The sequence below is a fragment of the Cervus canadensis genome, chromosome 5, assembly GCF_019320065.1.
Source record: "Cervus canadensis isolate Bull #8, Minnesota chromosome 5, ASM1932006v1, whole genome shotgun sequence".
Lineage (NCBI taxonomy): Eukaryota > Metazoa > Chordata > Mammalia > Artiodactyla > Cervidae > Cervus > Cervus canadensis.
In genome coordinates this window covers 43,573,155-43,585,976 of record NC_057390.1, presented here as the reverse complement: position 1 = coordinate 43,585,976, position 12,822 = coordinate 43,573,155, and the positions used below count along the sequence as shown (strand labels likewise).

The following is a 12,822-nucleotide window of genomic DNA, read 5'->3' as shown; positions in this document are numbered from 1 at the left end:
GACTTGGGGCAGCTGTGTGCGTTCTCAGGGAAGCAGCGTTTAGACTTGTAAACTGAGAGCAGCGGGGATTAAGTTGTTGGGGGAACACCTGCTATTTCTGCCATCCTTTTCCTCTGCAAGCGAGGAAGAGCAGGGCCTTGTTGGGTACCATATAATCAATTCCCCTTGGTTTAGGCCATCAGCAGTCATGCCATTTTCCCAGTTCCCAGAAACCCAGCACGACTCATCACACACTTATTTATTTTTTCCTATGGGGATTTTTCTAGGGAAAGCAGTGATACCTGTTAGAAATCCTTGAGGGAAGAAGAAACCGGAGATCCAGAAGGACTTGGGCTGTCCTCTTTTGAGCCACAGCTAAAGGAGAAACATTATACTATAATGTACTTTTTTTTTTGGTCTGAGATAGCAACTGTCATTTAAAGCAGAGTTATATTTCAGAGGGTCTCTTAGGAGGCAGAATCTAAACTGATCCTGAGTTATCACCAGCCCCATTCTTACTGCCTGCCCTGTCCCCCTTCCTCACCTACCAGGCTGACCATAAACCCAGAACCTGGTTATTACGGAGGTTCTAGAAGAGGGAGATAACAGCAAGGTCACGCTTGGCCACTTGGACCCATGTCAGATTGGTTCTGTACCTCATGATGGGGATTCCATGAATGAGATCTAAAACTCAAGGATGGCCTGGAATTAAAATGAAAAGTGGGGATAAGGGCACAGGGCAAACTATACTATAATCAGTGCAAGATTTTAAAAGTGATGCTATTCCAGAAGTTTCTGTTTCTTTGGATTCAGATGATCCCTCAGTGGTTGTCAATATTTCAGTTAGTGAGGGCTTCCTAAGGACCCCAGGGCCAACCATGTCATCAGATTGATCAGACCCCGAAGAAGTAAATTTTCTTACGTCCACAAATGCAGTCCTCAGAATAAGGTCTTTGACCCAAGACCCTAGTGGCTTCAGGGATGGGTAGGCGGTATTGGACCATAGAGAGGGAACCTGGTTGTTGAGGAAACTGTTATACACCTTTTCCATTTCTTCAGACATCACCACCAATCCAGCAATGGCTTTGTTGAGTGTATCTAGAGAGTTCTGAAAGAACAAGAAAGGATTGGTGTTATCAGGTGGGAATGACCCTCGTTCATGGTGGCAGGTGTTGCCTTGGGCTGAAGGGCCTGCTTGGTGGCTTGTGTTCTCTCTGCAGACCCTCTGCTGGGTCAGACCTTCCAATCTTCATGCAGTTTTTACAACCTGTGACATAGAGGTGTAAGACCTCGGAGTGGGCATGGCTTAGGCAGTTAGTAGCATGATACAGTGAAGTGGATGGAGAAGGGAAGGTGAAGAAACGTCTCCCAAGCACTTTGAGAAGTGCCACTGTCCAGCTCTCCTCCAGGCTGAACGAAGAATGAGCCTTACAGTTAGTGATCTGGGAACCACGGCGGGATTTGGGGACATGGGAAGTACCTCCAACTCTGCCCAGAGGATGCCTGCAGCCCCAGCAGTTATAGCAGGAAGGGGAGATTCTTAGATGAGACCAATCTTTCAGTTGATACCAGAGAGCTTCCTTATACTGGAAATACTTATTTAAAGATACACTCCTTATCATCCCCTCATCTCAACAAAAGACAGAGGCTGGCAGCAGTCCTGGGAGACGCTGGGCCAGCAGCAGCCATGGGAAGTACAAAGCAATATCTGCTATCAGGCTAAAGGTAAAAGCAGGGTGTATAGATTTGTATAGGGATTTCCCAGTGGCTCAGCAGTAAAGAATCTGCCAGCCAATGCAGGAGATGTGGGTTCAATCTCTGGTTTGCAAGATCCCCTGGAGAAGGAAATGGCAACCCACTCCAGTATTCTTGCCTTGGAAGTCCCATGGACAGAGGAGCCTGGCAGGCCGTAGTCCATGGCATCTCAAAAGAGTCAGACACGACTTAGTGACTAAACAATAACAACATAGATTTGTACATGGCTCTCGTGGGTTCCAGTTTTGTGAAAACTGCTGCCATATATGGGGGAAATATTACAGGAAGATATTAGAGGGCAAATTTATGTTGATGAAAGTGTCCAATTCTTTGCAAACCCATGGGCTGTAGCCCACCAGGCCCCTCTTGTCCATGGGATGCTCCAGGCTAGAATACTGGAGTGGATTGCCATGCCCTCCTCTAGGGGATTGTCCTGATCTAGGGATCGAAACCTCATCTCTTACATCTCCTGCATTGGCAGGTGGGTTCTTTACTACTAGTGCCACTTAGGTAGCCCGAGTCCTAGGACCATATGCAAATAGTTCTAGAGACAAGGTGACATGTGGATAAGACAGTGCTAGTCATCCTTCTATTCCTTCATGGAGTTTTTCCCCTCTTCCCATCTTTTGTCACAAGAGGCAGTGCTGGAAAAGAGGAGTTTTAAGTAGATATGCCCTTAGGATCTGAGGAACCATATGCAGCAGAGCAGAGGAAAAGGGCCTTTAGCCAGGGCCAAAACACCACTCGACCTTAAGACACCAAAAATGGAAGAAGGTAGCAGAAGACATATCTAAGATGCCTGAAGAACACTTGAGTCAGATTGCTGGAGGGACCAGGCTGCCACTGCGGTCTAGATCAATGGAAAGTAGACAGAGGTCACAATGCCACCAGTTCTCCCAGAGGCAGTGGCTGACAAGAAGTCATGTTCAGTGAGAAGAATGCACTTCAGATCTTTCTCCCTTACATCTAGAAGCCTGCAGCCCTGAGCGACCTCATCTCTCCCAGGACCTGCCTGGTCTCATGGTCCCGTACCATCAGGAGGTCAGTGAGCTCACCAAGATGGCAGCCCAAAGCCCCGGATGCTCCCATCCCTTGGCCTTTCTTGTTGCTGCCACAGTGCAGCCTTGCTGTTTGCTGGGTGAAGTGAAGGTGAGGCTGCGACATAGCCAGGGCCAGGCAGGAGTGGGCAGGGGTCAGGATGAGGGAGCCCAGCACCCCTGGTGGCCACTACCCTCCCTCTAATGGGAGTGTTCAGCTCTGACTCCTGATTGCCTTGCAGCTTGCTTCTCCCGGGGCTCCTCTTTCTTCTGCTTTTATTAGGTGAATTCTTCCATTAGTGGTGGACACTACTGTTTGACCAGAAGGGACTTTGTTCCTCAGAGCCACATTAGTTCACTTGCATGTTCAAATATTCATGGAAGGTTTAGGCTGTGTCAGGCACTGGGGAGACAGAGATGAAAGTGTTAGTCACTCAGTTGTGTTTGACTCTTTGTGACCCCATGGACTGTAGTTCATCAGGCTCTTCTGTCCATGGAATTCTCCAGTCAAGAATACTAGAGTGGGTAGCCATTCCCTTCTCTAGGGGATCATCCCAATCCAGGGATCAAACCTAAGTCTGTTGCATTGCAGGCAGATTATCTACCATCTGAGCCACCCGGGAAGCCCCCAAACAGATATGAATTATGTATTAATACCAGTCCCTTTGTCTTCAAGTTTATTGTCTGCTGGGGGAGCCATACTCATGGAGTAGTAATTACAAAGAAAGGTGGTATGTTGTACACAAATACAGTGATGGACACAAACACCTCAGGTGACGGAGCCCTGAGAAGAGGGCCCTGTCATCTGGTGGTGGAGGGAAGGACAGGTGTTCCAGGAAGACTTTATGAGGAAGTGACATTTGGACTCATCCATCCTTAAGTGGGTGACCATGCATGAGGTGGAAGAGGCCAGAGATGAGCAACATCTATCTCTTTTTCTTCCTTTGCATAATCCGCTTGCCAAGCAGGTGTGGGTTCAGTCCCAAGGTTGGGAAGATCCCCTGGAGGAGGAAATGGCAACCCACTCCAGTATTCTTCCCTGGGAAATCCCATGGACAGAGGATCCTGGCAGGCTACAGTCCACGGGGTCGCAAAAAAGTTGGACATGACTGAACGACTAACAACAACAACAATCACATTAGTTTTAGCTGGGCACAGAACAATCCAACACAGAGACTACATTTCCCAGGAAAACTTGCTGCTGGAGTGCTGCCATGTGATCAAGTTTTGGCTAAAGGGATATAAGAAAAAATGATGTATGCCACTTCTGTGTGACATTTTTATGAGGAAGCTGCTCTCCCTTGGCCCCCTTTCCTCTGTCTCAGTGACTGGCAAAAGGGAACACTTGGAACAATCCCCTTAGTACCAAAGGTGGAAGTCACCCGTTGAGGCTGGAAGAGCCAGCCATCCAGTGGAATTGGATGTCAATGGACATAAGTTTGAGCAGGCTCTGGGTGTTGGTGATGGACAGGGAAGCCTGGTGTGCTGCAGTCCATGGGGTCACAAAGAGTTGGACACGACTGAGTGACTGAACTGAAAAGGTTATAAGCTCTGACCTGACTAGCTGGCTGTCTGGTACTGCTGTTTACCTAGTAGACCCAAGGTGAAGATGTCATGTATTCAGCTGACCTAGTTTCCCCTCACCCCCATCCCACGAGCCTGGGTATTGTCACACAACCAAAAACATCTGGAGACTTGATTTCCTAATAGGGAATAGTCAGTCTTTAAAAGATCTACCCTAGTGCTTCCCTGGTGGGCCAGTGGTTAAGAAACTACCTGCCAATGCAGAGGACATGGGTTCAATCCCTGATCTGGGAAGATCCCACATGCCACAGGGAAACTAAACCTGTCAGCCACAACTACTGAGCTTGTGCTCTAGAGCCCAGGAGCTGAAACTACCAAGCCCACGTGCCACAACTACTGAAGCCCATGTGTCGAGCCCATGCTCTACAAGAGAAGCCGTCGTGATGAGAAGCCCATGCATTACAACTAGAGAAAGCCCATAAGCAGCAACAAAGACACAACACAGCCAAAAATAAAAATAAAGTTCATTCACATAAAAAAAAAATCTACTGTGGCTGTCCTCTCCAGTCTTATCACTGAGCCTTAATCCTGTGCCAGGTATTTGGTTCCCAGCTTAGCAGTAAAACGTCCCCTGTTACTGCTCAGTAGTCAGTCTCTGTTTCCCTTATTAAAGTCATGCACAGAGAAACCAGGAAGTCCTGTAGTCATCATTACAAAGTCAAGGGCCTTTGGAAAGTATTCCTGAGCATAAGGCAAAAGTTTAAATAGTTATTCTCAAATTTTAGTTGCAATGACATCGTTTGGGGGTATTCATTTAAAATTCACCTTTGCAGGAATTACTCAAGATTCCTCACTCGGTAGGCCTGGAGTGGAATCAGGGAATTTATACTTGGAACACACAGCATAGAGGATCCCAATGCAGGTGTTTTATGGCCCATACTTAGAGAAACTTGGTTTTCATAGTCTTCAGAAAGACTATGGTATTAAATGCTAACTAGACATTGGGCTTCCCAGGTGGTGCTAGTGGTAAAGAACCCTCCTGCCAATGTAGGTTAGACATAAGAGACGTAGGTTCTATCCCTGGGTCAGGAAGATTCCCTGGAGGAGGGCACAGCAACCTACTCCAGGGTTCTTGCCTGGAGATTCTCATGGACAGAGGAGTCTGGTAGGTTAGAGTCCATAGGGTCCCACAGAGTAGGACAGGACTGAAGTGACTTAGCATGCAAGCAGACACTGGGAAGAAACACTGAATCTGAATCTCTCTTAATTGAGTGCTTAGGTCCCTGCTCAAATTCCTAATGCGTCAATCAAATTCTAAGGGTGTAAGTTAGGATAATGAAGGGTTTGTAATGCCCTGCAGTCATAAGCCATTATTAGAGAAAGGGAACACAGACTAGTGAGAGGAGGGTGAATTAAGGTTTAGACAAGTTGGGCTAGAAGGATTGTTAGCACATCCACATGGAAATGTTCAAGTGATGGGAATGGAAACTTCACATTGATATACATGCTCCACAACGCTTTGATCCCCAAGAGCAAGGATGGAAGTGAGCACTCATACGTGTATCAGCTTCAGCAGATTGTTAAACCGGTCCACTTCCTGTCCAAGAACAGTGGTCAAGGAGTTAAGGCGTCCTTGAGGATCCTTGACGAAAAGACTCTCAGAAGCGTTTTCCATCTCCAGAATTTCTGAAATACACACGGCAGATTCATCAGATGGATTATCATTGATTTCTCGCCTTATAACATTGCACTTATCTTAAGCTTTCTTAAAGCCAACTTCTCTTGTCCTTGGGCCCAGGATGAACAGGAGTCAGGCTGTGCACACTTCAGGGGCAGGTGCTACATGGCAGACAAGGGACATCCCTGAGACCAGAGGTGCCAGGGGTCTCAAGTTATCTCCTCTGCCTTGGTGTACACAGGGTATGTAAGCCTCACTCTTCCCTGCACACCCATGTTGCATCTAGTCACTTGGTCTTATCTGACTCTTTTTGTGACCCCATGAACTTTAGCCCACCCGGCTCCTCTGTCCATGGGATTTTCTGGGCAAGACTACTGGAGTGGGGTGCCATTTCCTTCTCCAGGGCGTCTTCCTGACCCAGGGATTGAACCCATGTCTCTGTGTCTCCTGCTTTGCAGGCAGATTCTTTACCACTGAGCCGCTAGGGAAGCCCTCCACATTGCATCAAGGCATCTAGGAGAGGAAGGGTTGGGGGCAGGACACCCCCCCAAGAGAGGAGAGACTTGGCATTTATCTTACTGTTGTTCAAAGGGGCTGGCTGGATTCTGAAATAAGTCCGTGGTTCAAACTGGGTGAAAAATTGTGCTCTTCTCTTTTCCTATAATCCACCCAGTGGGGGTTCATATAAGCTGTGAACAAAGAAGGACCTGCATTCTCCTGACATATCTGAGCAAAGCATGAGAAGACAAGTGGTTCTGAGCGATGTTCATTAAGTTCCTTCTAACTACTCATTTTGGCTGCTGTAGAAAAATCACACAGCAGTGTGGGTCAGTGGTTCCTTGGTTCCACAGGGCTATGGTTACAGGCCCCTGCTCTTCTCCTTCTGTCTGTCCCCTTGGGCTATTCCAAACCTCAGTTCTCTGGTTGAGCCAAATGTACCCCTGCCCTCTCAGTCTCAACAGGTGGCATTGCTTATCATTTCACAGCAAAAGTACAAACTTAATGAAACATGGAGAGAAAAACTTCCTAGGTGTCAATGGAACTCTATGAAACAAGAACCTTTACTCTCTGTTCATCTATTCATCCATCTACCCATCCATCCATCTTCATCCCTTTTTCTACCCAGTTCTCCATCTCAAGTTTATTAAAAAATGCTTTCTAAAATAACTCAGTTGCTTTGATATCTATAGAACTCTCTACTCAAGAAAAGATTCTTTTGAGGGCCTGTTTAGGAGGAACATAACTGCCGTCTGAGGTCACATAGGTCTTTTTTTGGGGGAGGGCCTTTAGAGTATTGGTGGAACTTCACTGGTGGCTAGGATGGTAAAGAATCTGCCTGAAATGCGGGAGACCTGGGTTTGATCCCTGGGTCAGGAAGATCCCTTGGAGAAGGGAATGGCTACCCACTCCAGTATTCTTGCCTGGAGAATTCCATGGACAGAGGTTACAGTCCATGGGGTCCCAAAAAGTTGGACACAACTGAGCGACTTTCACTTCAAGAGTACTGGTAAAGCTTAATGTGATTGCATGCACGCGTGCTCAGTTGTGGCCAATTCTTTGTGACCCCACAGACCGTAGCCCACCAGGCTCCTCTGAAATTGAGTTTTTCACACGAGAATACTGGAGTGGATTGCCATTTCTTACTCCAGGGGATCGTCCCAACCTATGGATTGAACCCGAGTCTTCTGCACTGGCAGGTGGATTCTTGACCACTGCACCACCTGGGTGTGCTACTATGATGTAATAAGAAATATGCATTTTGGTCTTTGTCTCCATCTTCTGGCCAGAGTGCCTAAAATCCTTATAATTTCCTCGTTGATAAGAGTGATAGGAGCATCTTTTATATAATTATTGGTTTTTGATCCTAATTCCTGAGATAGCTCTTGATCGATAAAGGTGAAAGGGGCATCTATTATTATTGATAACAAGCCCCTTTCAACCACACCTGAGTTTATGTTAAGGAGGTGACTCTAGTACTAACCCTAAAGATGAGGGACTGGTTGTCAGGCAAACTAACCATGTGATTAGAGATTTGGACACTCTGGCTTTACTCTCTGACCTCCTGGGAGAGGGCAGGGGCTGGAGGCTGAGTTACTCATTAAAGGCCAGTGATTTAACCAATCATGCCTATGTATGGAAGCTTCCATAAAAACCTAACTGAAGGGGTTTGGAGAGTTTCTGGGTTGGTGAACACATCCATGTGCCTGGAGGGTGGTGCACCCTGACTCTGCAGGGACAAAATCTCCTGTCCTTGGGACGCTTCTGGACCTTGTCTTGTGTATCTCTTTATCTTGTTGCTTATCTTTATCCTTTATAATATCTTTTAAAATAATCTGGTAAATGTAATTAACTGTTTCCCTGAGTCTTGTGAGCCAGTCTAGAAAATTACTGAACCCCAGAAGTGGCTTGTGGGAATCCTTGATCTATGGCTGGTTGGTCAGAAATAAAGGTCACAGCCTGAGGACTTCCAGTTGACATTTAAAGAGCGGACAGTCTTATGGGACTGAGCCCTTAACCTGTGGGATTTGTGCCAACTCTGGATAGTTAATGTCATAACTGAGTTGTAGGACATCCAGTTAGTGTCCAGAGAGTTGGAGAACTGCCTAATGTGGGGACGGGGGTAACCCATACACTTGGTATCAGAGTACTGTGAACAGAGACAGAAGCACAGTTTACTTTTATAGTCACCCATTTTTTTCTCTGCCTCATCTTTTTCCTATAATGACATTTCCAACCATGAACAATAGATTAAGACATCTAAATCTATAGCCACTCTAAGAAAAGTGTGAAAGTGGATCTCTGTGATCATTCAGGAAGATTCCTTAACTCACCAGAAAATGAAGTGAAATAATAAATTATTCTTCTCTACTTCTCACTTCCCAGGTGGCCTTAGTGGTAAAGGGCCTGCCTGCCAATGCAGGAGACATAAGAGATGCTGGTTTGATCCCTGAGTCAGGAAGATCCCCTGGAGGAGGGTATGGCAACCCACTCCAGTGTTCTTGCCTGGAGAATCCTATGGACAGAGGAGCCTGGCAGGCTACAGTCCATAGGGTCGCAAAGAGACGGACATGACTGAAATGACTTAGCATATATGCACGCACTTCTCTTGTTGGAGAAAAAAAGTGAAATGGATTCTAGAGCAGGGCTGTCCAATAGAATATTTTATGATGATGGAAATGTTTTCCATCTGCATTGTCCAATATGGCAGCACTTAAAATGTGACTAGTGCAACTGAGGAAATGAATTTTAAAGTTTAAGTAGACACATGTGGCTAGTGGCTACTGTCTTGGACAGTACAGATCTAGAGACATTAGGAAAAAAATTAAACATGAGACATGAGACACGAGACATCAGAAAAAAGTCTGTTTAAAGTTATATTGGGCTATCCAGAAAAATAAATGACCCAATCAAAAAATGGGCCAAAGAACTAAGACATTTCTCCAAAGAAGACATACAGATGGCTAACAAACACATGAAAAGATGCTCAACATCACTCATTATCAGAGAAATGCAAATCAAAACCTCAATGAGGTACCATCACACGCCAGTCAGGATGGCTGCTATCCAAAAGTCTACAAGCAATAAATGCTGGAGAGGGTGTGGAGAAAAGGGAACCCTCTTACACTGTTGGTGGGAATGCAAACTAGTACAGCCACTACGGAGAACAGTGTGGAGATTTCTTAAAAAACTGGAAATAGAACTGCCATATGACCCAGCAATCCCACTGCTGGGCATACACACTGAGGAAACCAGATCTGAAAGAGACACATGCACCCCAATGTTCATTGCAGCACTGTTTATAATAGCCATGACATGGAAGAAACCTAGATGCCCATCAGCAGACAAATGGATAAGGAAGCTGTGGTACATATACACCATGGAATATTACTCAGCCGTTAAAAAGAATTCATTTGAATCAGTCTAATGAGATGGATGAAACTGGAGCCCATTATACAGAGTGAAGTAAGCCAGAAAGATAAAGACATTACAGCATACTAACACATATATATGGAATTTAGAAAGATGGTAATGATAACCCTATATGCAAAACAGAAAAAGAGACACAGATGTACAGAACAGACTTTTGAACTCTGTGGGAGAAAGTGAGGGTGGGATGTTTTGAGAGAACAGCATCGAAACATGTATATTATCTATGAAACAGATCACCAGCCCAGGTTGGATGCATGAGACAAGTGCTCGGGCCTGGTGCACTGGGAAGACCAGAGGAATCGGGTGGAGTGGAGAGGGAGGTGGGAGGGGGGATTGGGATGGGGAATACATGTAACTCCATGGCTGATTCATGTCAATGTATGACAAAACCCACTTCAATATTGTAAAGTAATTAGCCTCCAACTAATAAAAATAAAGGAAAAAAAATTAAAAAAAATAAAAATTTTCTGGTTAAAAAAAAAAGTTATATTGGGCTAGAAGCCAACTTGCTCTTCATGCTTCTGGCTGTTGAGATGTCAAGGGGCTGCAGGCTTCTAATCTATAAATAGAGGCCTCTACATTGAAAGAGCTCTCTCTCTACAGAAAGAAAAAATTCTACATAATAAGCAGATTTGGACACCTGCCTATCACTCAGCTTTCTGAGTTTATTCCTAAAAGTCCCATTACCCACATAAGCCAACAATTATTTACTACCTGGAACTCTGGTCCGGACAGAAGCAACAAGTTCTTGGACAATTTCATCGTTGCTCTTTCCCTCTCCACCAGAAGAGGACCTTGGTTGAACGTCAAGTATAGTGTTGATCAAAGTGTTGGTCTCTTTGTACTATAATGGTGAGAGAGACAGAACAGTGAGGACCCAAATTCTCAAAAATATAATTTTGCAGCATGTACAGTTTATTACAGAAATAATAGCTGTTGCCAAAACCAAGGACATTTTAATTTTTTATGTTGAAGACAGAGTTGGTAAAATGTGCTCATTGGAAATGCATAGTATTTCATCTATGGTGTTACAGTTAAATATTTCTGGTTGAACACTTTAATGTAACTGTCATTTAATCATATTTTAAAAAATGGTTAAAATGATAAATTTTATATGTTTTACCACAATAAAAAATGGTTAAACAATTTTTGGTTAATTCTTTAAAGGGCAGTTATGAAAGTGAGGAAGAAATAATGAGAATTCAGTTTTAGAACATACTTTTATTCAAATAACGTTATCTCAATTAGAAAAGTATTATAGAACATTATTAAAAATTTACAAAACACAGAAAAGTAAAAAGAAAAATTATTCATGATTTTGCTTTTAAGAAATATTTATAACTTTAGTTTACCTGCCCCACCCCTGAATTAGCCATCTGACTACCAGGGAAGACCCCACTGTCTCTTTCTAATGTGATTTATTTTTCCTTTGATTTTATGCTTAGAAATTCCTATTCCAAGATCAGTTAATATTGTTAATTTTTCTAGATTTTTCCTTTATTCAGAAACATAGTATCTTCTGATGTATATTTGTTGGAATCTCTTAGAGGTTTTCTTTATACTGGTCATAACACTCATCATTCACTTACCCAAGAAAAGAATTCAGAACCTAGAATTACAGATCTTGATTGTAAAAATTATATTTTACATGACAGATCTTTCAAATGTTACTTTTGACATGTTCATTAGGTCCTAAACAACTGTGATGTTATTTACTTAATGCTATAGTTAAATAGTTTGATTTCCTTGCTCAGTGCCAACCATTTAATAGTGACTTTTCCATTTTAGTTTGTGATTCCCAGGTGTTGCTAGTGGTAAAGAATCCACCTGCCAGTGCAGAAAATGCAAGAGATGTGGGTTCGATTCCTAGGTTGGGAAGATCCCCTGGAGGAGAAAATAGCAAACCATTCCAGTACTCTTGCCTGGAGAATTCCATGGACAGAAAAGCCTGGTCAGCTACAGTCCATGGGGCCACAAAGTGTTGGACATAAATAAGCACATACACTGTTTTAGTTCTTGACTTCCTGGTTAGTCAAAAGTCTTGAAACATTTAGAACAGCCAGGCCCAGCTTTCTTTACTGGTCTCTAGTATGCACCTTTGTAAGTGTAGTTTGCTGAGCTGAGGAAGGAATCATTCATATTTTTTGCTTTAAGACTCTATTGATGATACAGAATTATTTAACCTAAAGCAAAAAGAAGGGATATGTTGGCATATATAGCTGGGAAGAAGAGAACTCAAGTCATGTGGGTTTCAGGCATGGATGGATCTAGCATTCTCTCTCCTGTTCATATCTGGTTGTTTCTCTCATTCTTTCCTGTGGCAGATGAGCTTCTTCATGTGGTAGGGAGAAGGGGTCAGGGTATCAGGGTAAGGGCACAGAATGCTGCAGACATGCAGCATCTTAGTCAGTCATTCCAGAGGAAAGACAGCCCTCTCCCAGTTCAGCATCTATATATCTTGTCTCAGGAAAGGACTCTCATTCTCCTAGCATGGGCTGTGGGCCTGCTCCTTGGACCAGGTCCAGTAGCTGGGTGATGCTGTGATGCCTGGGTCACATGCCCACCTCTGTGAAGGCAAAGAGTGGTTGGAGGTTTTACCAGAATCTAATAGAATGAGTAAGTGGAAACTGTCCCAAAGGAAAGAGGTAGAAATCAGGTGCATACTGTGCCAGAAAAATGAAGGAAGGGAGGCTGGGCAGAAAAATATACCTGGGGCCTCACCACATGCCTACTGTCTCATTCTCAGTCATTCAGAACTGATGGAGAACACAAAAAACTACATTCACAGGTATACATTGCCAAGAACGCTACTCTTCCCCAAAGTCCTGACTTCTCATTGAATGCAGCAAGTCTATCATTTCCACACTGTTCTCTCACCTCCACATCCACCCACTCTAGGGCAAACAGTCAGATGACTGA

General features: G+C 44.3%; 1 protein-coding gene across 1 annotated transcript in view; it reads right to left on the bottom strand.

The window, feature by feature from the left end:
- The window catches only part of LOC122441724 (dynein axonemal heavy chain 6-like), a 111,869-nt gene that overhangs the window by 8,788 nt on the left and 90,259 nt on the right, over positions 1–12,822 (bottom strand). The window contains exons 24-27 of the mRNA XM_043468689.1: positions 10,618–10,747; positions 5,854–5,981; positions 902–1,087; positions 282–354 (exon numbers count right to left, since the gene is read on the bottom strand). Of these exons, the coding sequence (XP_043324624.1) occupies positions 282–354; positions 902–1,087; positions 5,854–5,981; positions 10,618–10,747 (517 nt within the window). The remainder of the gene's footprint in view (positions 1–281; positions 355–901; positions 1,088–5,853; positions 5,982–10,617; positions 10,748–12,822) is intronic.